The sequence below is a fragment of the Brachyistius frenatus genome, unplaced genomic scaffold (genome assembly GCF_029030835.1).
Source record: "Brachyistius frenatus isolate BFR_SWC_R1_liver_20210118 unplaced genomic scaffold, ASM2903083v1 Contig_72, whole genome shotgun sequence".
Taxonomy (NCBI): Eukaryota; Metazoa; Chordata; class Actinopteri; family Embiotocidae; genus Brachyistius; species Brachyistius frenatus.
Window position 1 is genome coordinate 22,228 of NW_027210671.1, and position 25,970 is coordinate 48,197.

General features: G+C 42.1%; 1 protein-coding gene across 3 annotated transcripts in view; it reads right to left on the reverse strand.

The window, feature by feature from the left end:
- Nucleotides 1-25,970, reverse strand: part of sh2b3 (SH2B adaptor protein 3) — a 49,376-nt gene that overhangs the window by 20,186 nt on the left and 3,220 nt on the right. For 2 of the 3 annotated variants that reach the window (XM_069707740.1, XM_069707738.1), the window contains exon 2: nt 13,474-14,652. In XM_069707740.1, coding sequence (XP_069563841.1) covers nt 13,474-14,622 — 1,149 coding nt within the window. In that variant the 5' untranslated portion in view covers nt 14,623-14,652. The remainder of the gene's footprint in view (nt 1-13,473; nt 14,653-25,970) is intronic. The other variant, XM_069707739.1, reaches the window with a different exon arrangement.

Sequence of the window (25,970 nt, forward strand, 5' to 3'; positions counted from 1 at the left end):
GTCTGCTTCTTTCAGTTCGTAGCATGAAATATGGACAAATGTTTGAGACATTGGCACAACATTCACTCAGCAGTGGATGGAAAATTGCTCGCATGTGTGCGTCTCTGTGTGGGATCTTACACGTGTGCGACTAATCCACGTCTTGGCATGTGTCAGTTATGGGAGTGTGTGTTTGTGTGTTTGTGTTTGTGTGTGTGTGTGTGTGTGATGGTCAGTTAAGGGTGTGTTTGTGTGTCCAGTAACTGTGCACATGTGGAAAAGACTAGTAAAACTATTTTTACCCAGCATTTTTCTTACCCTAGAGTCCGGTCTTCACTCGCTTCCTGCTCTGCCTCTTTGCTTTTGTTAGAATTTCTTAACAATCGCAACGCACCCAACTTTATAACTCTGACATTAGCGACACTAATCACTGGGGACATGCAGGGATCAGAGACACCTCTAAATGTTTATAACACAGGCGCAAACGGCACAATTGAGAATATCCTCACTGGCAAGACGATAAAAAGTCTCCGATTTCTTGAGGTGAAATTGAAAAGCACATAATAAATAAGTGCCAGTTGTGTTTGGCCCTTTAAGGGAAACCAGACTTAAGAGGAGGGTGCAGGGTTAGAGACGTGACTTAGGATAAAGCCGAGTAGAAAAGTGTGAAGTAACGAGGGGATGAAAGAATAAAGCACTAGATATAAAGAGATGTACTGTTTCTGCAGTGTTCAATGTTTTTTTTTTTGTTTTTTTTACAGCCTTGTTGATACTTCATAATTAAAGTATGATGGATAATCCGGTAAAAAAATACAATTATCTGCAGAATAGAAATATGGATGGAGCTACAAACTGTAAAACGTGGAGGCATCACACGCATCTTCAACCCGACAGCACAGAAGATCCAAATAAAGACGCAGTTTCAATGTGGACACCAAATATTAGTGTCAGCAATTCAGTATACGATCAGATGTGAAATATGGTCACTAACTCCCTTTCTGTTCCCGAGTTCTGGTGTTCAATATGAACAGAAACGTGTTTTGCAGAACATTTTTACTGTCACAGAAAAGTTGACCTTTTTTTTTTTTTTTATCCTTAGACATTTGTGTGAAATGTTGTCAAAGTTGGTGTATGCATTCTTGATTTATAGCCACAGATGTGTTTTATGAGGTCACGGTGACCTTTGACCATCCAAATGTAATCTGTTCATCCCTAAGTACAAGTGAACCGGTTTAAAGACATCTTCTCTAGACGTTACTGAGACACAGCGTTCACAAAAATGGGACGGACAGACAAACCAAAAGCATCATGGCTGTCGCTGACGTGGAGATTTAAAAACATACAGCAACTAATGTGTACGATAAGTGCGAGCACTGACAGAAGAACAAGTGTAAAGATGAATCTGCACACAAAATGAACAAACAAACAGAAAACCTAGTCACAGGGAGTTTGTTTGCAGCCTTGAGGCATTTTATAAATAAGAAATGATTTAAGAGCAGAGCTGACCTGAATCATTAGCATATGAAGACCCTCAAACCCACACGAGTGTGCGAAATATCAATATAAAATACATTCCAGTTTACACTGAGCAAAAACAGACGCGGTCCAACAAGAGTTGCCATCCTCTGAAAGCGCTGCAGTAAATCCTCCCTCTTGATGATAGTTCCGTTTTTGACTGAACAGTTTCAGAGAGATGATCATTTTGGAGGATGTTGTTTTATGATGCAGGACGATTTATCACAGGACTGTTAAATTTGGACAACATCAGTTTTAACTTGGTGTTCCTAATAAACTGGATCCCCTGGTCAACATATTCAACCTGCGCTGCTACACATCAGCAGAGGTGATCAGTCTCTGCTGACGTAGCAGCAATATAGCTTTGGTAAAGCTAATCACGGTATTTCCATGCAGACAAGAGCAGTAAACAAACAGTGTTCGTGCAGAAATGTGCTCCGTTGTTCTCACTGCACCGCAGGAAAAAGAAGAGGAATCACAGAACGGGTAAGATGTGACCTTTGACCCCCTCCTGTCTGAATGAGGAGTTCAGTGACAGCACTGTGGAGGTAGTCAGCAAACAAAAGAAAGTCATATTTCTCTTGTTTGTTCACGCTTGCACTGCATGAACATTTTTCAGGTGACTCAAGTCGACGCAAAGACACATCAGATGAATTTCGAGGCGTCAGCATTTCTTACTGCGTGGCGTCTCGTCAGAGCCAAAGTGAGGAGCACACTCACACACCGATGGTACGCCACCCGGAGCAACTTAGGGTTCAGTGTCTTGCCCAATGACACGCAGGCATGTGGACAAGGAGGAGCCGGGGATCGAACCGACGACCTTCCAGTGCACCATCTGAGCCACAGTCTCTCTAATCTTAATGCACTTGTGCTCACTTGGTAACACGGTAGTGTTTGCAGGCGTGAGAGTGTGTACGTGTCGGTGTTTATGGGCGCAGATGAATAAGAACAAAAGAGGCCAGGAGAGAACTGCTGGGTGAGGTGGCTGCACAGCTTGGGGGCTTTCCACACGCTACTCGGCAAGGTCATGTGCGCCACACACACACAAACACACACACACACAAACACAAACACACAAACACACAAACACACACACAAGGCCGTCAAAGAGGTTATGACGGGAGGCAAAAAACCACACATTTAAGGTGCGTGTGATGACCGACATATATCGAGCTTTGATTAATGTCGGCAGTGACGCACACAAACAGAGCATGGCAACCCCTTCTGCAGGAGAAGACAGAGAACTAGAAAGAGACAGAGCAAGAGATCTGACAAACATCTTGACCACATGACTCTAACCACTCTACTTCCTTTAGATGTTTCTCTAGATTTCTGTCACACTGAAACACACACAAGCAAATACGCGTGCATTTTCAACACCGAGAGGCGTTTTCCACTCAGTATGTGAAATACGCTTTCTGCCTCTGTTTAGATACGATACAAACAAATACAAACTAAAATGACCAAAGATGTGAAAAGTTGCCCGCTGCAGCAAACTGTAATAGTCCATTTTCTTTTTGGTATAAGTGAGTGTTTAGTCCCATTGTGAAGAAATGTGATACACACACAATTATTTCCTCTTAATGTTATAGGCCAGACATAAAAAGCAGGGTCAGTCAAGAGACCAGATCGTCACCACAGCCCGATGTCAGTCTAGGTGGGTTTCCATTCAGTTTCAATTCAATTTGTGTGTGTGTGTGTGTGTGTGTGTGTGTGTGTGTGTGTGTGTGTGTGTGTGTGTGTGTGTGTGTGTTTTGCCCATTTAGTTCAAATGAACGGTATGTTTGGATTGAAACATAGCAAGTGTTCCATCCATGTGACTAATACATACCCAGTGAAGGTCAGCAGTTCTTGCTGAGAGCTGCGTGGGCAAGCTGGTTCACGTAAACACACATTCACAGAGACGAATGTAAACTTGTGGATTTTGCTCACAACAAATTTTCTATCCGATAATAGATATATGATTCATGGACCGCCAAATTGTATCACAGCACATGAAGAGAGAATGAGGAAAAAGGAGGGTCAGAAATGCTTTAGTCTTTGTTTGCCCACATAGGCCGAGACAAGTTGAAGAAAAAGAAAAGGCTCCAGTGATCTACTGTATGTCGTCTGGAACATCTGCGAGGTTTTATTTCTTTGAAGCCTCAAGTTTCATAAAGAGCTTTCCTTGGAAATTTGTGGGTTTTCACTTGGTAGGATCCCTCCATGACTCACCATATTCCTGACAAGAGTCATTACTGACAACTCTGACTAAACACTGGTTTTCTACTCAGTCCTAATCCCTCAAACCCACTTTCACGCTGTGTGAGGACTTTAATCAAGAAGCAAAATGCTAAATTATCTACAAACAAAAATAAATCTGTGCTGAAACATTATGGACAGCTGCCAGACTAAAACACACTATACCACTAACAAAAAGAGCCTTTATATATTTCCATGGCAGTTTATCACAAGGTAAATAGATAATGACAGATTCTGATGAAAAATAAATCCTTTTATTGTGGTGACAGAAACTAGCAGGGAGACTAAAAACGTGACCACACTTTTTTGGGAAAAAAAAGTGGGATGCTGTGGCATGATCCAGGTTTCTGATCACCAAGACTACAAATCTTTTTAATCTGGATTTTGCTCAATGATTATTGTTATTTCATGCTTTCATAGTGTTTTCACTTCATTACAAATGCTCCCTTTGTGCTCACTTGTACAGGCAATTTTGTGGGGCTGCTTTTGTCCGAGCACCTCACTGTACTTTCCCATGACTGTGTTTTCAACACCGGTGAACTCCATAACTCAACACCTCACCATGGCAACACTAGCGCTACATCCGGCCCGCTGAGTTTTAAAGGCAGCAAAAGAAACAGATTTCAGAAAGTGCTACACAGGACTTCCAGGTGATGTCATGTGATAACTGACCCACATAACTGTAATGTAACTGTGTCAGCTGTTTTCAGTGCATCTGACGTGGATACTAGTTAGCATATATGGCAGGGGTTTGAATTAGCAGCAGTAAGCCAAATGCTAAAAATGTGTAAAAAATACACCCAGTTTCATTGTATCATGTACGGCTAGCTAGAAGTAATTTGTTCATTCAGTTCTGCAGTAAATCATAACTTCACCAAGGTTATAGTGTTCAGGTTTTGTTGAAACTATGTTCAACTTTATGGACAGTTTGGAGGCTGCTTTGTAGCATGTTGAGCTGTGCAGTGTTACACTCACGAGGTTTCTAATATTGACTTTACTGTTATTGATTAAAAGGATAAAAAAAAAACTCCAACAACTAAAACTAAATTGAATCGACTCGTCTCTAAAGCAACAAGAAATGTAAGTTATAAACTTCATAAAGGTCCATTACATTTTGTTGCAATGTAATCCTGCTGGCTCAGTAAATACCCAATACATTTTTTTTAAATAATGTAGTGCTTTGGGGCTACAGGCCAAGACCAAATGGGAAAGGCTGCAAAAAAGGAGGCAGTTAAAACAAATAACACTTCAGTAAATCAACCTGCACCTTCACAATAAAGGTCTTTTTTGCTCCTTTTTGTTTGGTGTCTTTCTCTGTCTGCCGTTACCTCATTGAATGTCTTTGAGTTTTGGACCATTGGGCGAACAAAACAAACATGAAGACGTCGCCTTGGATTTTGGAAAATTATGGCGAAAGCTTTTCACTATTTTCACTAAATGAAAACAATAATCTGCCCTGATATCTGCATAACCCACCCTGCAGTGATCTCCTTGGCGGTGCCAAACATTGCTTAGATAATCCAAAATCTCATGCAACTCTGCAGACCTCTGTTTCATTCAGGTCGGGGCAAATTTAAGCAAAGGACAGAGTCACCGGGGGCCGTCACTACATTTCATAACGCCATTTATTCTACCAACCAAACAGAGATGTTGTTTGCAGAGAGAATTTTCTAACCTAAAGCCAACTAAATGGCTCCCTGAGGTTTCACTATCCCAATTTTTCTACTAAATGTCCCTCAGATTTCTGTGGGCAATAAAAGATAGCGATCTGGTGATGCAACGTTAAGAAGAGGGGGGCAAGTTCAAGCAGGCCAGCAGAGAGAAACTGAAAAGCAGAACCTTTGTGGCAGAAAAGGCAAAAACATTTAAGTAATCCAGTTAAATGAACCAAAAAAACCAAACATAAGAACATCTAGTCTCGTGCTTTATCTTCCTGGTTGAAACAAATAGATCTGTTACACAATATTCACACTACATGTGTCAACACACATTCAGTGAATACTCATGAATGCATGTGCAACCACGCACATTACGTGACTCAATCAGTCCTTTCAAGGCATAATTTCTAGGTATCTTGAAACTCGATCCCTGGAAAGAGAAAATCTTTTGACTTTGTGGGTGAGACACGACGACTGTTGTGATGTAAAATGAAACCGTCTCTGAAGAGATAATTTGTGCTGATGACGGCAAGCAGACCGGCCACCTGGAAATTCTGCAGATTCGGTTGTTACTTCCAGGATGTTCGCTGGTCACGCACCTGGTCTGAAACTGAAACAAAGCAGCAAACTGAAGGCAATACATGCTGCCTTCATTTAATTAGGGCTAAAGTGTATTACGTTAATTTGATGATTAGCATCAGGATTGACCGTCTGACAATGGTGAGGGGGGGGGGAATCACAAATTCTCACAATCATAATTTCTGATAGCCCAGCATAATGGCTTTTTTTTTTTTTTAATTTAAATTATTATTATTATTATTTTTTTAACCTTATTCATGATTTCTGTCTCCAATCATATCACAATTTCAGGGTTTGCGTCGCTCTGGTACTTTACTTCAGCACAAGCTGGCGTTTGTTGCCTTCCCGTCTGAAGCACAGTGGGCGGACAAAGGGGAAGATTTTGGAGAATTTGGACCTTCCCACTGTTTGGACGCCATCGATGGAAAACACGTACAAATCAAAGTACCTTCAAAGTCCATCCGCGACTACCTCTATTATTAACAGGCCGACTCCGCTGTTCTCATGGCTGCATGTGATGCACATTATTGCTTCAAAATGGTGGACGTGCCGGCCTGCCATCGTGAAAGTGATGGCGGTGTAATCAAGGAGAGTGGTTTTACCGTGAGTTTAACAGCATCTGTGTGTCCTGGTGATCTTTTAATAATGAACTGGAGAATCTCCTCACACAGCTTTCTCCTCGAAATTAAAACGTTGTCTTCCTGGACTATCTGCAGATGGCATGCTTGCATTAGTAAAGTACACGCAGTCACAAATTCTGGGCAGAAAAGCAGATGTCTCACACAGACGACAAACTCGGGCGGATCCGCCTGAACACAGAAAGCACGAACTGGTCCTTAAAAGCTCGTCTGTCCGAACAAGAATCCAAAAGATATTCACTTTCTTGTCATATAATGTGAAAAGAGAAAGAAAGACTTTTCAATGACGAAACAATAAATGCATTATCAAAACAGTTGCCAAATCATTTTTAATTCTCGATTGATTGTTTCAGCTGAGGTTGGTTTGAATTTTGCAGTGAAAGAGTTTCGACAAGTCACCCAAAGTTATTTCTTTAAATGTTGGTGAATGTTTTATGAATGTTTGGTTGTTAAAGGCCTCGGGTTGCAATGAAAAATATAAATGATAAAAGCATGTAATTACCGGATATGCATATTGGAAGTGTGACAAAGACTTTCTACCAGTGAAATATTTGCAGTAAAAGTTCAGCATCGTGGGTATTATCTTTAGGACCTGGGACATCGTTTCCGGAAAGTCAAACTGATGTTTAGCTTTTGAAATGACATTTTTCAATGCTTCACAAACTAAATTTGATTAACCTCAATAGTGCTGACTTAACAGCAGAAATCATACAGGCAGATATTTTAAAATTTGCATTGGCTATTTTAATTGATTAGATTGGAATAAAGTGAGCCCATATATTTGTACGTGTGCAACCTGAGAAAATGTTCCCAAGAAACATTTGTCTTTATGAACTCGGATATTTTGTAAGACTTCTACAGACGATCAAACCCGCCACAGACCGGCAGACACCTTCATGTTGCTCCGTCGGTCCTCCTCTGTCCAACTGTCTGTCTCTCGTTCTCATGTCTCCTGCCGTTGTGCTTCCTGTGTCTCTCTGGGTTGCTTTCATTCTGCTTGGCGTTCAGCTGACTGGGGCCCATGTGTTCAGGGCTTTAATTGTGGTATGCAACGAGAGCCAAATTAACGCTGCATGTTGCCATATGAGAGACTGAAGTACAAGAAGTAACACAGAACAGATGGACACCAGGGTCTGGATGTTGGAAAACTATTTTCCACTGATGTTGCAAACTCTTCTCTTACTATCACAGAGAGAAAGAAAAACATGAACGTGCACCGAAAGAAAAACACAGCGTAGATGTATAAACATCTAAAATACAGTATAAATACATTTTGACTTACAAAACTCAGTTTAATGTGGTACAACTCCTGATTTTCTAAGAAGGCCGGTTGCTGCAAATTCTTTTTGCTGAAGGCTCAAGATAAGGTATCACACGACTCTCTGATGGGACTGAACGGCGAAAGACAAAGCTTTGACTCCGTATGCCAACATACATAAAAACGTGTGTTTGTGTGTGTGTGTGTGTGTGTGTGTGCGCGTGCGTGTGTACGTGTGTGTGAATGTACAGCGAGAGCACAAACACACACACAGACAGAGGGACAAACTCCAACAGCAACATGATACATGGTGTAGGCACATGTACACACAAGCATGAAATGAAACCATGTGGGAAACATTAAAGTCAGAAGAGCTGGAACAAACGCATGCAAAAACACAAAAAACACACACAGCTGAGATGAGAAGAGATGAGAGGAGATGAGATGAAAGGGGTGTGATTAAGATGAAGTCTACGTGAGGTCTGAGGAAACATATCTGCCATGAGACTGCAGCAGTCAGTGGGAACTCGCCCTAGAAGACGGAATACCACGATTTTCCTGGCACAACGCTAAACCTCGTCTGAAACCTTGACTGCTGAACGTCAGATGAAAGGAAAAGCAGGACTCGCTGTTGAAGGAGCAGCGTCTTTGTTTGTCACAGCTAAAGAAGGTAAAAGTCATAACTCCAAAATGCGAAAGGAAACCGCACACTGAGATGCATAAAGAATTTACTTTACATCTTGTTGGAGTGTGGAGTAAATAATAGAATTCATTTCACACCGAGAGAAGAGTATTATGGGTCGTGGTGTCAGTTTGCCCTCATCGTTGTACTCCAGTCTGAGATAAGATCAAGAATTTCAAGTCTCAGACAACACAGAGGGCAGGATGGAGACTTCTGCTCTTTTCAGCTGACATGACAAGATTCACTTCTCCAATAAAACAAGAGTTGCATTGACTTGTCTTTGTTATTCTGTCATCCCATCTGCAAAACAACATACAGATCTAAAACCTGCTCATACAACTGCCACTAAAAGTCAAACATATGAACATGATCTTGTCCTCATTTTCTACAACAAATCCATCGAGTACAACATGCAGATGATCATGTGGGAGAATTTAAAGTCTAATTCTTCATCGAACACGTTAAACTATCACAGGCTGTCTGTCATTTCACAGCTAACTTTAAACTGCTGATTTAGTAACACAGTCTGTTTTGAGTTTGAGCCACAACTTTAATGGCATCCTTTCAGTTCTTTGTCTTTAGTTTTTATGACTCAAATGTGATTATTGTTGTGATGTGTTGACAGCATTAAAGTTTGGACCAGACTAACGCTGTCATTCACACCTAAATTGCAAAACAAAACAAAAAATACATGGGAGCAATTTGAAAGCCAGATTTGATGGCAATTGTTTTCTCTTGATGTATTTTCACTTCTGTCCTCCTGCAAACTGAAGAGTTCTTGTTTGGTGCAAACCTTCAGTTCCCGCTGAGCTTTCTTTTTCCTATTTCATCTGAACTGAGCAGGTTGAAGTTGCTTTTAGTCCGATTTACCACTGAATCTGAGACCTTGCTGAAAAAGGATGCAATATTAATTGTAATTCATTGTTAGCCAATCAAATATGAGCAAATACAATTTTTTGACTATTTTTCTGTGGATCATTTAGAATATTTTGTAATATTGTAGATCTATTTACTTTGCAATCAGTGAGGCAGCAGACAACATGATCACTGCCAGGATTTCTCTACAGAGATCTAACATCTTGTATTGTGTGCTGACATCTGAAAAACCCTTAATTCAGATCAGTCACTTAAATTGGACTTGTGGTTCTTATTTCATCTTTACAAAAGGCACCTATAGCAACACGCAAAAGCAGCTGCTTACTTTTTTAATGCCGTGTTATTTTTGGGCTGAACGTGGGCTAACTTCATATTCTGCAGAAGCGAAACCGCCCTCAGTTTTAAATGTAAAATTGCAGGTCAAAACAGACTCGTGTTTGGGTTTGCCTGCAGGCGACTGCCTTTTTCACAGAGGAAACCATGTTTACTGTTGCTTTCAATATTTCTTACAGATTGAAAGTTTGTCTGATAAAACCAGCCAATGATAATCTGAAGTGTTGCGCAAAATCTGACAGGACATTAGCTCATAGTTTCATTACATTTTCAGGCTCATACGGAGGAACCAGCAGCTGCGCCTCGACTGCTGCTTTGTCACACGAATGCATTATTTATATGCAGCCTGACTCTTTCGTGCTGAATGAGCTCATTGACATTACTTCTGTTTCGCACACATAAAGACACGTATATTAAAAATACACACATGAACATAACCCTGGGATTATTATTATTATTATTAACTTAATGTACATCCACACAAAATCAAATGTACCAACACAATGTATAACACAGCAACCCAAACACATCACAGGTGGGTGTAAATGACTTCTTTTAGGGTGTGAATGCGCATGTGCTTCTTCTTGAGCATGTTCAAATGTGAGCATGCTAGTCCACAGCGCCACTTCCTTTTAAGGCCATTCTCAGAGCCTTTACTATCTGCCCTGCCAAGATTACACACACACACACACACACACACACACACACACACACACACACACACACACACACACACACACACACACACACACACACACACACACACACACACACACACACACACACAAAAGAGGGAGAATACTAAGAGCATCGATGCAGTTGGCTAACTAAAGCATCATTGCAAACAGCCAAGCAAATCCTGCCAAGGCCTTCCCATTCTGAAGAAATGCATGAATGTGTGTACGTACACACACACACACACACACACACACACACACACACACACACACACACACACACACACACACACACACACACACACACACACACACACACACACACACACACACACACACAAACTCTGGCTCTATCATCAACTGAATTACCTCACGCACATGGTTAGGGCTGCAGCTGGCTGAGGAGTTGAGGGCTGCTAAATATAAAACACTACAAACACACATACACCCTCAGCCTGCAACGTATTTTTCACGCATGCACGCAGTGCGTGCACACACACACACACACACACACACACACACACACACACACACACACACACACACACACACACACACTAAAGCGACTGAACTGTGTTTACAGTGACCTTATAGGTGGCAGCAGCTTGGACAGCTGTCAACCTGGCTGTTCTGATTACTAGTTTGGGGATCTGAGGGAACTGTGTGCGAGCACATGCAACCGTGCAGCTGGCCACATATGGAAATATTGCAGGGTTTAATGCCATGAAGTCTCATGTGGGGAGCCAAGCAAGCATTTTAGAAAAAAGAAAAAGAAAAAAAACATCCTGCTGTGATGAGATGCCAGGAGGCAAAGTCAGGAGAAGGCGATCTGATGGATCTTGTTTCCAACTTAAAACTGTAAATTTACTTTAAATGTGACAATTTCATATATCTTGTTTGTTAAGTGGATGTATTTATTATAAAGCCATAAGTAGAAGAGTTGTGACTGGCTGAAACAAACCCCAAACAAACAGGAAATAGTGTAGGAGGCATATCTACTCAGCAAAGAGCAAAAAAAGACATGAATGTTGCAGATTATTTGATGTGATTAAACACAAAAAAGACTCAGAGGGTAAATGCAGAGCTACATTAATGTATACAAATATTAAAAATGTGTGCCAGTAATCAGCAAGGATCCTAATATGAAGAGTAACTCCATTTCCTCCAGCTTTATCAATTATGTTAAAGGACAAACTATATCTTACTGTATCTGGAAAGATTATCAATGTGAAACAAATGGTGGAGTTTTAATAGTGACTCTACAACTCTGCACATGAGGCAAAAGCAAACATGAAGCCCTGATTAGTTTTCAATAGACTAAGCTGTGACTAGACCAGTAATATCACGGTGGTATTTTCAGCTTGATATCATCTCACTGTTAGTTAAAGAATAAATCAATCACCGGAGGCAAAGGTGTGCTGGAAACCACCAATAAAACAAAGGCAAAGCTAAATGGCAGCGCAGCTTTCGTCTTGTTTTGTCATGTGGCAAACTGCGCACCAAAAGGAGCTTCTCAAATGCAGCAAAATACCATTTATGAAAACAAAATAAACACGGGCTGAGAAAAGAGATGATTTGAAGAGGGAGAGGGGAAAAACCCCTGTGACTAAAACAGCTGGAAACAGGAAATGACTTTGTGCCTTGTGTGTGTACTTGTGTTTGTGTGTGCATTAACTTAAGAGTTTGTGACACTGCTTGGCAGACTTGCATTAAGCAGCCTTTTAAAAGCTTCTGTGGGTTTCCATCTTATTGACACAAACAGACCTATCTCTGATATGAAACACAAGAAGAGGAACCTGCCAGCTGTTAAATGTTTCAGTCCTGCTGAGCAGAGTTCTGAGAAGAAGTCAAGAAAACATTTGCAGGAACTGCAGACAAACAATCCTATGAAAGCAGGCATCCTCTGTACTGAGAACAGACATTGATTATGAAACTTCAGTGCAGCGCTGTTGAACATCTGCTTGTTACAGCTCAAATATGCCAATAATGACATGGAATCATAAAGTATGCTGATTTTTTTGGTTTTGCTTAAAAGTACAAAATCACAACTGGATAAATTCAAACATGGTTACACGGCTCGACAATGGGACTGACTTTAACCCTGCTGCACTGTCAAACCCTGCCTCACCTACAGACTCACCTTAAAGGAACAGTTCAACAGTTTTGGAAGCACATTTATGTATTTTCTTTCTTACTCTCACATCTTCACACAAAGTATTGAGGATTCAGGACGTATTCATAGACAAGATCAACATAAAGACTTGTGACAAGTAGCGAGTCAATATTTGTCCACAGCTTAAAAAAAGCACTCCTTCCAGCATCTTTAAAGCTCACTAATTAGCAGTATGGCATCTTGCTTGTTTGACCCAGTCAATCTTTAACAAAAACAATCTGTGGCTCTCGGAAGGGTTTTTTCCTGATTTCCTGGCAAAAAAGTTCACAGAAGGACAATCATCTCACCTCCTTTTCAGAAAGAAAGTAAATCATTTCCCAAAATGTTTGACGACTCCTTCAATTTGCGATGTCAAGGCATATATTTCATTGTCAGTCCAAACACGGTTGTCTTAGACACACCCTCCACTTACTCCAAACATTTGTTCGTCTTTTGTTCTCAGCAGAGATGGGACGACACGTATGAACCATGTATGATTTATACTGACAAACACTTGAGATATTATCCTTTCACTCTGTAACACATGCAGTCAGAGTTACTGAAACTAATGCTAAAGATTTAAAAAATATGCTTCATGTGAGAATATTTCCAAGTGGCGTTTTATCAATAAACGAATGCAACATACAGTATCTTGGTATCCACTTACATGCGTGTGAAGACTAGTCAACTTCTTCGGAACCAAAGTCCTGAAGCTTTTTCAGACACTAAGTTATCATATTTTGTTTGGAGTGGTAATTGTGACTAATAGTAAATATTTTTGCTGAACTTAAATATAATTATCCTAAAAAGCCACTGATGGATTGGAAGAAAGTAGTAAAACGTGTATAACGAAGATAAAATGTGTGAGTGAAGATGTGTTTCTACCTTTGGAGGATCATAGAGCTCCAACTGGTACACCTCTCCTCCTCCTCCTCCTTCTCCTCCTCGAGCATCTCTGATCCTCCTGACCAGCAGGCGGCAGCGTTGCCAGCGGGGCTGAGAGTCGGAGATAGTGTCATCCACCAGCAAGTACCTCAGTTGGCCCTCCTTACAGGAGCCGTTCACCTCTGACCTCCTCTGCCTCATGCTTCTCATACGTAACCAACGCAAACTATCCAGGAAGTGAGAGACTACTCCAGTCGTAGGCCGTTGTGAAGCAGCTGGGGGTGTGGCTTCAGAGTTCAGACAAGAGGAAGAGGAGAAGGACGACACTTCCTCGTTGGCGAAGGAAATCCCACCCACTCTGTCACCATTATTTGGAGGATTGTTGACGGTGGTGGTGGGGTTGGGGTTGCTAGGAGACAGGTCCTGGGATGAGCGGGGGCTGGGGAGGGGCCGTTTCTTTAAGAGCCGTCGTACGGTCTGCTGGATTTGGCTGACAGAAAAATGTGTGACGTCAGCGTGTCCCGGGTTGGAGGCCGAGGAGTCAGAAGAGTACCGTTCAGACACCTGACGATGATCAGTGGCAGAGATCTCCTCGTTGCTACGGGTACGGATCAGCAGTGACCCGCCACAGATACCGTGAGAGCCCGAAAAGGAGTTTCCCGCAGCGCATCTCAAAGGCTGCTCCTGGTCCCGGCTAACCAACACCGGCTCCACTTTTGGCGACGCAGTCAAAAGAGCAGCTCCTCCACTTGGTCGGCCCGCCTCCCGGTAGTCCTGCACCCCGGACAAAGATGTGATCAGCAATCGACCGATCACACCCTGCGATGAGGGAAGGGGGGGAGTTGTGGAGGAGGCACTACCCAAGGCGGCAGAGGACGTGTTGTGGCTGAGCGGATTGCCATCTTTGTCGACCTCACAGCAGAAATGCTGCTGGAAGAGGTCGGTGAAGTGCTTGGAAAAGGTCTCAGGTGGGAGCACGTCATGTTGTGGCCGCTCTCTGGCGAAGCTCCGGTAGTGTCCGGCCAGCTGCCGGGCTGCGGCGATGGCATGCAGCTCGCAGAACTCCCTCCAGCCTCTCGGGGGTGCTGCCACACCTGGGGCTCCTTCTGCTGTTGTGGTGTTGGCTGGATGGATAGTGTTACCATTCATTGCAGTAACCCGACTGTCTGAGAATCACTGCTGTGAGACAAAGAGGGTTGAGACGAGAAAGAGAAAGAAAGAGGAGAAGAGAAGAGAAATGGATGTTGGAGAGGAGGTGGGGGTCAGTTAGGAGACAAGAGTGGAGGGGAGGACAGAAAAAGAAGGAGGAGGGACAAACAAGGAGAGATATGGAAATATAATTAGATGAAGATAATGTGGCGTGTGTAAAACTAATGATGAAACTGGCACAGCATTTATTTTTTTTAACCACTTGAAAGTTTGACAGTTCAAAGATTGAAAAAAACCCAGTTCCAAGTCTGATTTGATCTGAGCTTCATCTTTAACGGCACAAATTGGATTACATGGGCCTGTACAAAATCTCTGGCAATCAACCTCCCATAGAATACCTCAATAGATAAGGATGGCCCCAGTTCACTCAAAGGACAACGGGTCACCATTCAGTTTGTGGAAAACCTGAATCAGACAACACTGAAAGTGTATATCTTTTAAAGAACTTTTTTTTCCCACGAAATCTCATCCTGGTGCTGAGGCGAATGAAGTGAAACAAGAAAATGAGGAAAGTGGAGTCAATAAAGAGGACTGAATCTGTTCCACACTGCGCTGATGACATATGACAGACTGAAGTATTTGAAATGAATGAAAACAGTAATAAGTCAGACAGACAGTGAATGAGAGCCTGACAGAGGAAGTACGGTTAGAATATTTCTTAATCAACCACATTGCCTGCATGGCCATCTGTATGTCTGTGTTTACATGACCCGCTTCAATGTTCCTTCTGCTTTTTTTTTTTTCTTCTCCCAAGATAGCAATAATGGCTTAAGAAGTGAAAATAAACTCCATCAAATAAAACCATTAACACATGACCTCGATTTAAACTAATAATTTGTATTTTTCGGCCACTTCTGTCATTTTTTTTTTGGAGAGTAGACAGTAAAGATGTGACAGGCAGTAAAGCAAGACTTTTGGTCTTTATGGACTCAACACAAGGACGTCCCTCAGCTACCAGGACACCTCTTTGTTTTGAATCATATTTTCTCTAAGATTTACCTTGAACGCAGCGTGGTTGGATTTTTATTCTTTGCTTGGTTTCACTTCCCTGCTTCTGTGTATACTGATTAGTTTATTCTCAGCAGGTTGTATTTCTTTGTAATAGTCTTATAATAATATGGATGTAATATTGAAATTGAAAGCGTGCAATAATTTTCCACCTTCATCCTCATTGGCCACAAAATTATCATCATCAGCTCTGCATGTAAACACAACATCCTGAACGTGATCAAATCTGGCGTAAACCTCGTAAACCGGACACTCAAACACAGTGTTCTGTTCGGCAGCAAAACAAGGACCTTTAAATGTACATAAATTCATCTTGACTGTGCTTAAGCGTTGCACCGTCACCTGATTATAAACTATAAGATGACGGGTTTTGCAGCTGCATTTGCTGCATGGATGACTCGAAAGAAAAGCAGTGAACTTGGGTAGAAAATCTCCACATGAAACACTAGACTGAAAACACCGATGCTGAAGAAGCTGAGGATGTTTGAAAAAGAGACATCAACATGGATTAAATAACAACTATAGCTCCTTCCTTTACTGCCGCACGCCACGATGCTTTCCATTCTGACCGGATGAACAACAGTTGAACACAATCAAACTGAAACTGAAGCTGTAGTAGCATTAATGAGGGTTTATCTTTCTCAGGCTTCAACATGTGCCTACAGTACATACCATGTTCCTCCAGTGCAGCAGTGAAGGGTCTAGTCTAAATACAGGAAGTATGAATGTGTGTGTACATATGGGTGCGTGTGGGTCGGCGTGGGGGAGTCAGACTGTGGCCCAACAGATCACAGAAAACCACAAGAAACAGGAGGGTGTGTGTGTGTATGTTTATATATATATGTATGTGTGTGTGTGTACGTGCATATGTGTATGGGTATATATGCGTGCGCGCGCGCGCGTGTGTGTGTGTGTGTGTGTGTGTGGTGGGGAGGTCGTTGTGATCGGGCCAAACATGGAGCACCGTGCCTCGTAATTACTCGGGTAACATCTCTCCCCGTATCCAGAGCGATATCCAGAGATGAAAAGCTGTAAATTCTTGAGGTCACGTCTTTCAATGCGCCAGCAGTCTTCTCATTTGTATCATCAAACATACCAGGCGACACGTACGTCAGTGAGGCGGAGAAAACTTGGCAGCGTGAAATATTGCGTCACTAAAGTTCCTGGATGTGTCCTGTCACAACAACTAATTCCCTTCCTGTACGTTTTGGAGCATGCTCAGTGCATGCCCCCTTGAGCCCCTCGAGCTGGCCCCCCCCAAAGACTGTTTCTATCTGCCAGGCCAGCCCAGCGATGACTCAGCACTGACTGACTACAGAACATGCACATGCTCATATAGTATACACACACACACACACGCACACGCACGTACGCACGCACGCACGCACGCACGCACACACACATATACAGACGCACACTTCCTCTGGCTGTATCCCTCTGGGGGCTCGGCCGTCTCTGTTCCCAGGGTTTTCCCTTTCTTTTCATCCTCTGGTATGAGGATCTCCAGATGTGTTTGGATTCATGCTTCCTTTGCTTTTACCTCGACCGAGGGCCACGTTCAAGCTGCGAAGGAAAACAAAAAGGCCAACACAGTTTTGGGTCTCCTGTCTCTGCTGTCCTTCCGGACCTCTAACCTCAACTTGCCGCTTTGTTATTGTATTATTGTTTTGCTAGACAGCATTCAGCAGGAGATGACAGGGAAAATATTGAAAACATTCCTGCACAACCGAGTCAAAGTCCCTGCATTCCTGCCTTTTCCTTCTTTCTTCTTCACCTTGCTCATCACTCCCTCCTCCTCCTCTTCCTCTACAATGCCGGCATTCTTCTCTGTGACACACTCACAGTGGCACACTGATTGCTTTCTTGGTCTCTCTCATGTGCCTCTGGCACAGCTTTCCCTGGCACAGCTTTCCCTGCACCGCGAGAAACGGCTGCAACTGTGGCCAAGTCACAAATGTCAAGGTCAGCTGCAGTTTTTTCGGCAAGAAGAAAAAAATTGCCTCGGCAAAGGCATGCTGCTGTTTGCATGACTGTGTAACTACTGATGCTGAAGCTTGTCCACTGCTGTTTATAAGAACAAACACAAGAGTGGCATTTTGAAATGATTATTCCATATACTTCATCAATACGGAAAGTAGTTGGCCTGATGCACTGATGCACTCCCACTGTGAATGTGACGGAGCAACTCTGCAGCTCAGTCACTTCGAAACACAAGTTTATACCATGATAAAAGACGTCAAAATGAGTGACACAGCTCTTACCGTCCCTCATGACTTTGTTGCTTCAGAAGTGAACCCTTTTTTCTTTTTTCAGTGGGAACAGACGAAAACTCATTTTTATCAAGCAGGAAGGAAACAGGATGCGTGAAACACACATGTGAATTGATCTCGCCAGCACTTGCTGATCTTGCTCACTGAGTTGATTTGCAACGCAACACATCCTTGAATCAACCTCAAGACATGTCAGGGTAATGAACACGTGGTGCTGCTGTATGTTGCTCCCGCTACATTCCCAGACACCAAAATAAAGAACCAGCAAGATGCCTACAGTACACGGGATCCTGGCTGTGGCCTACTGGGAGCAGAGCCAACATGTAATTTCCTTGAAGCCAGCATTGCCTTTAAAACACGTGCACACGCACGCGCACGCACACACACACACACACACACACACACACACACACACATCACCACTGCACTATTAAGAAGACAAGAAGAGAGATGGTATTCATTTTTGTGCAAAAGCAAGGAACTAAAATGTAGAGAGAACGAGGGTTATACAACAAGTAGATAATTATCAGTGTTGCTGGTGGAAGCCTGACTGCAGGGAGGTCCTATTTATATCTCCAGAGCCTGTAACAGCTCTCACACACCACTATCTGACCCCTGTTGTCCCCAGTTGGGAACAGAACGTTTGATGCAGTGGATTGTGGTGCCGCTGCTAACTCAACCTCAAATGATCAGTCACCTACTGTAAGTGACAAAAAGCCAATTAGTAACTATTTGAATTATCAATCATCAAAGTCATTTTTAGTGTCAGCTTCTGGTCTGTGGATCTGCGATGGCCAATTTTCACAATTTTCGGACAACGTTTCGAGAAAATAATCAGCAGATCAAGGGATAATTTAAAAAAAAATGTACACTGTGACAAAATTGTACAAAATTGTAATTCACTCCAACTGTGGACAGCAGGTAAGATGTCTCTTGTGCAAAGAGCTGCATGCGGTTATTGACATTACGGTGAATATTATCTTAGCTCTTTTCTTGTCATAACTTTGTTGCTCCTGGCAGCACAAGTTGAACTAAACTCGTTTGTAAAGCAACATCGAGACGTCTCGAGAGACTGTGGGAAAATATGATGAGCATTTTTCTACATTTCAAACAAGCTAAATGACAAACCAAAAAAACAACTTGTATATTGATTTCTCGAGTATAAATAATGGTTGAATGAATATTAATCAACTGCTACTGCTGACTGCTACTCTCCAGCTCCAACATTTTACTCCAGTCAAATGTAGATTTTCACACGGTACAAAAACTGACACGCAGCCAGCAGACAGTACATCCAGAAGACCATGCATGACATCACAGACACGGACTCCATGTTTTTACAGCCACACATCAACAAGCCCACACATCTCACTGTTGGGTGACGAGTTCAATTCTTTTTCGTCTTGCCGCAACACACACAAGGATACAGATGTGTGTGAGCAACTCGTCTGAGAATGTGTGTACATGTGCACCTCCGTGTGCTGTTTGCTTGTTCATTACTGTTAAAATAGGACGTGCTCCTAATTGTTATACTCATTAAGTGAAATGCAATTTACAGCAAGCCACATCCGTCTGACCTTTATATAGACCTGGCCTTATTACCGAGATCAGCCGGATCCAATCTATTGCTTATGACTCAATTAATCTGCATGGCATCGAGGCTCGCTGAAGACATCAAACACTCCAGCTTTTCCCGTAAAAAAAACTCTGGAAAAAATAAATAAAGGACAACAAAAAAAACCCGTGGCAACATATGCATCACAGGATCTGGGATGAAAAACAGATTTGGTTACCACCTCTACATTTCCATTGTGTGAATCACCAAATGATTCACAGAGCTATGGATAAAGTAAGTGAATGTGTGAGGATTCATCAAAAGGGGAGCAAAGAGGGTGGGGAGGCAGTGAGGAGGGAGAGGAATCAAACAAGAAAAGGAAGAGGAGGAGACAGAGGAGCGAGAGTCACGAGGGCAGACAGAGAGATGAGGGGATAATGAGAGGGCTGGCAGGAAGTAAGAATAACAGGCAGAAGGAAGGAGGGAGGACAGGAGATGAGATGGAGCCATGTTTGTGGGTGAAGGTCCAGGTGGCAGGGCAGGAGACGAACAGAGACCAAAGGATCGGTGCTCTGCTCTGCCTGGGCAGCAATCACAGCAACAGGAAGCCCTGCCCTGGCAAGCAGCGGCCGGCGCTCTCATGCAAAGACACTGTGCACTCACAGAGCACGCTGACATGCAGCCTTACGTCACAGGTGGAAAGAGGACGAGAATATCAAGGACAAGAGCAGCTATTTACCAGGGAACATGGTAGAAATGTATTTGTGTTGAAAAATTTAAAAAAAAGTTTTTCCTCTGAAAACGTCTCTTACGTGTTCACCATAAAAAGTCAAATGTGGCAACATCATTATATGACTTCAGCCAGCTAACTAATTCCTACTGTAGTGTGGTAAAGGTGTCACAATGGGATATAACAAAGTTCTCACCAGATTCATGTGGCACAACTTTTATTGACCTTAATAAAGTAAGATCAATTCTTAGAAGGATTTGGCCAAATTTTGCAGTGTTTTACCGAAACAAATAATTCATAATGACTGGAAACTGGAAAAAAAAAAAAAAGTTAGCCTGACTCAGAGAAGTAGCTGCAACGCTTTATTCTTTCTGTGAATGCACTGCTGTTTATTTTTCCGATATTGGTCTACAGTTTGGTCTCGGGATGTCACAAGAGCTAATATTTCTGCACCAAGTCGATGCCAAAATTCAGAAAAACTATGGATTCAACACCATCCAGCGAAGATGATCTTGTCCTGCTCCACTGAACAAAAGAAAAAGGGATGTAGGCACGTGAGCCAAAACTGCTATGACAGTTTTGCAACCAACTCTATTACATCCAAAAGTAAACTACGTAAGGAGCTGTGATGTGACATGAGCTCCACTTACACACAATGCAATTTGCTTGAGACATTTACACGAGGGGAAAAATACACCGACATGCAAATTAATCACGTAAAAAACGCCCCCAGTGTGAAAAGACCTTTCTTGTTTGTGAAGTAGGAGCAGCATCTGTTGCAGCAATGTGACAAACAAAGTTCCAATAGAGAATAATATTAGCTTGTTTATGCTAAAATAGAAAGCTCATCATGTCAGTTATAATGTCCTTACAACTGTCATTAGTGTTCCCTCAGTTAACATGTAACGTATGTGTGTGTGTGTGTGTGTGTGTGTGTGTGTGTGTGTGTGTGTGTGTGTGTGTGTGTGTGTGTGTGTGTGTGTGTGTGTGTGTGTGTGTGTGTGTGTGTGTGTGTGTGTGTGTGTGTGTGTGTGTGTGAGAGAGAGGGTGGGCAAAGTGTGTGTGCAGCAGGGTTTTTTTTAAATAATGTTAAAATACATTCACTTGATTGATATTTTTTACATCAAATTCGGTATCAAGGATTTTGGATTTAGCTAAATGTTGCGTCCAATTTTGTTTTAACATTAAAAGCAACATCACGATTGTTGTGACTATTATAACATGTATGCAACTCCGCTTGACTCACATGAACAAACAAACTTCAAGATAAATACAAGCTGAACATTGAGTGCAGACCTTCAAGGTGCTGTTACACAACTCTGCTTCCAGGGGGAAATGACCTGAATTCCCATCGATACAGTCACCATTCAATGTTGTTATGACAGAGCAAACAGCTTTGCTCCACCGGTAGCCAACACACCAGTTAACACAGACTGACACCACGTGACCTTTTTTCATCCCTTTCACTTCATGTTTTTATGCTCGAGTGCAACAAGCTGCTACGCATCAAGCAAAAGTGACACAACCCGACATGAGATACATGCAGCTTAAAGTGGTTTTGTTAATTCACTGCCTGATTGATGGGCTACATAAAAGAAGAGGCGAACATGAAAACGACCTGCAGTTGCAGCGTCGGGATTGGCTGAGGCTCTGTGTTCCTGTTTGTGTGAAGTGAGATGTGAAAGAGCTTTGATAATAAACAGAGCAGAAAGCGAGACGCACACCGCTTACATAATTGAAGAACATATTGTAAAGGAGGAAGCAGCCGTGAAACATGAGATAACTTGGGCCCTAACTTCCCAGAGCCTGAAGAAAGCATCAGCTGATTTGGGGCGAAACAAGAGAGGGGGAGCCTGCAGCCCGCTGCTCCATCGCAACTAAGCGCAGCCAGACTCCATTACAAACAGAAACCATCAGTGAAGGATACGATGTTTGTTGTGGATGCATAGGTACAAAGACGTGGGAATGTTGTGCAAGTGTAAAGCCTGCTCTAAAAGCCGAAACACTTGACATCGTTGCATCCATGAGAAGAATCAGCAAGAAACCTTTTGTGTAACAGATTACATCCAAAAAAAAAAAAAAAAAAAAAAATACTGGTATACCCACATTACACAAAACAAAGCTACGGGGCGAGAGCAGCCTTTAGTCCTCCATATTTGGCATTTACTGTTATACTGACAGTGTGTAGCGTTGGGAAACCCAACAGCACCAAAAGCCACTGTTTTCTAAATCCCCTCATGATCAACATTTAGATTTTAAAGGTCTGCATCTAAAAGCTGCAACTATCTTATGATAAGAGAAAACGAGAGGCAGCAACAGCAGTGAACTCGTCAAGGCGTCGTTTCTTGTTACAAAGGTGGAATACTACAGGGTGCATCGGGGTTTCGTTTTGGTTCGAGTATTTACGAGCTCAGTCCTGCATTCCCACAACAATAACACAATGCTGCTATTCTTGAGACGCACAGAAATAAAGCCCGGCCACTTTCGGGCTATTTCCTGTGGTCTGGGAATGGAGAGCGGGAGGCAGGTTGGGAAAGCAGTAAAACTAAAGGGGCTGCGTGTCTGTTGATAAGAAGGAAATCACGCAGCACTGGCAAGGATTAAAAACGCACTCTGAAGCATCGAGGCCACTTTCAGTGCTGCAATACAAAACCAAGAGTGAGATTTACCAAACAGTATATATATGATCATTATCTGTCCAGAAACTCACTATTACCTCGTAAAGTTCTGACTAACAAGCTTCCCTCCAGCTCGCCCGCATCCTACCAGTGACTAATACAAAACGTCTTTGTGCAGCGTGCAGTCTATCATTATCCTGAAAGGACAGACCCTGGCATGTCTAGGAAATACTCAAATATTGGGCTCTCGTAATGACAGGCAAGAAATGAAAAGAGAAGTCAAGTTTTGGCTTTGGCCGCATGGATGCGATGCGTGAGGAGGGGAGACTACGGGAATGAGGTCAGGAGAGACTGTCAGGCATCACAAGCACTTCAGGCCTCAGAGCTGACAAACTTCAACGCATAATGAGATCTGTATTACAAGCAAACAGGGAAAAACCAGGTCCAGCTCAGCTCTAATGTCACCAATGTCAAATGTATGTCGCCCCGCCACCGTTGCTAAAAAAAAAACTGATGTATTTAGAAGTTCATGTTTATCTCGTTCTGTAAAAATGGTTTATTAAACTTAAGATGTTTTCAAGATCTAAAACTTGACTTATCGTTTATTCTGATACGATCGTGTCAACCAGAAACATTTCAACATTTTATCACAACACACCTCGACGAAAGATATGACTAATGCTGAAACAGAATTGTTGCCCAACTCCAAGTGTCGATAAAGATCATGTCGTAGATTGTACACAGCCTCACATAGGCTGCAGCCAATGATTATTTTTCATTATAAGTTTGTTTGCCGATTGCTTTCTAGATTCATTGATTAAATCTTTATATATAAAATGTGCAAAGAAGACATCGCTGCTTCTGCAAGTAACGAGGTGACATCTTGAGATGTGTCACTTTCTTTGACCAACGGTACAAAACACAAAGATGCTATAAATAGAAAATACAGCAAATCATCTCTTCGGATGAACAAGAGCCAGAAAATCTCAAATATATGGGCTTGAACATTTTATGAAATGGTTCATAGATTATTAAAAGTGTTGCTTTTTTTGCTTGCTAATACAATCTTAACATGGCAAAAAAATATTAAACAGAGTCAAAATATTCAATTATTCTTTTCCCAACGGTTAAAAACTATATACTAACTGTAAAAAATTTGGGATTTAACAAACAATCAGCAACTATACTTGTACTTCTACTGTGCAATTACAAACAACTGAATCTGATTAAGTGTTTGAAAAGGTCGCTCCGTGCAGTGGACTGACCTTCACAAATAAAATTGACACTGTGCATAGTGTTAAAATGAAGAGCAAATAACACATGCAAGGAAATATATGCATCTTACAGATCATTAAATATGAACACGCTGAGCGACTAAACTGTTTAAATATGTTTCTCAGCTACAAAGGCCGAGCTCAGCTTCTTACTGGAACCCAGGCGGAGTTTCTGAAAAGCTGACAACAATAATCCATCATTCACAACTCGGTTGAGTCAAATCTGTACAATTCAACCAATTCAGCAGTCAAGACTGCGACGTTCCAGCCAGCGAGAGTACGACAGACATCCACAAGCACTTTATGAATGAGTCATCTCCTCTTGTGATGTGTTTCTGTTTCATTGTGAATTTGGAAGACACGTAGTATTATTTAAGATGTAAGATAATATATATTGTGTGCGCGTGTGTGTGTGTGTGTGTGTGTGTGTGTGTGTGTGTGTGTGTGTGTGTGTGTGTGTGTGTGTGTGTGTGTGTGTGTGTGTGTGTGTGTGTGTGTGTGTGTGTGTGTGTGTGTGTAACTGTCTGTGGGGTTGTTCGGCTGAGAGATAATTGACTCCTTCCGTCTTGATTGGCTGCGAATCATCTGCAGGCGTCTGACTTCCTGGAAGGATAATTCGGGACTTATAAACTTTTCCACATTGGGACTCATGAGGAGCAAACTGAGTTTCAGTGTTAGCTCTTACAAAATACCTCTTTCTGGCACACAACCGTTACCCAAGAACCCGTTTTTTTTCTGCAGTGATAGCAAATTCTGAGCTCGTGTTGGGAATAAAGTGATGTGACATGGTGCAAATTGGGGTATTTTGCGTGAGAACGAGATCCTACTTTCACTTCAACAGAGACACGTTCCGTTTCTGCTTATCACACAAACAAAAACCTCTTCAGTGTCTGTATGCATGTAGGGACGATCACTTCCATTATCAATTCATCTCTAGATTATTTTCACAAGTATCTAATAAATTCTGTGGTCTATGAAACATTTCAACATGTCAAAAAAAACACGCAAAGTTTTTCATCTGTTGTTACATTTGACCAAAAAAAAAAAAATCAGAAAATCTTCATTTTTGAGCAACTAAAGCCAAAAAGTTTGGGGAATTTTTGCTTGAAAAATTACAACAATTATCAAAATAGTTGATGATTCAAATATATCGTCTAACTGTTGAAACTCTCCATTATGCAGATATGAAACCTGGACAAACTCGTCATAGGAAATAAAACAAAACCTGTTGCTCCCATCATACAACCTCTCTCTCTCACACACACACACACACACACACACACACACACACACACACACACACACACACACACACACACACACACACACACACACACACACACACACACACACACACACACACACACACACACACAAGCACACATGTATTAAGCATCATCCTCATGCTACTGCAGCTAAATCGGGCCTGTAATCAACGTTCTTCCAACGGGCGTGTATTGGAGTAAACACACAAATACACACACAGTCCCTAATTATTGATGCTTTGGAAAAACACAGGAACGCATGTGTATCCCCCCCAAACAAAAGCATTTCTGCAAGTGTTTGGGGATACACATGTGCGTCTGTGTGTCTTTCCAAACGTGTTAACACACAGGCAAGAACTTAAAATGATTATGTGCCTTGTGTGTGTGTGCGCGCGCATGTGTGTGTGTGTGTGTGTGTGTGTGTGCGTGCGTGTTTGCGGTGGGAATTCACAGTTGGAGTAATAATCTGCATTTTTTTTTCCATTTAAATAAATGTCTGTTAATTACGGTCTGTTGATGAATGTGGTAACACACTGGTGAATGAGCCTGTGATCCACTGATGAAAGCC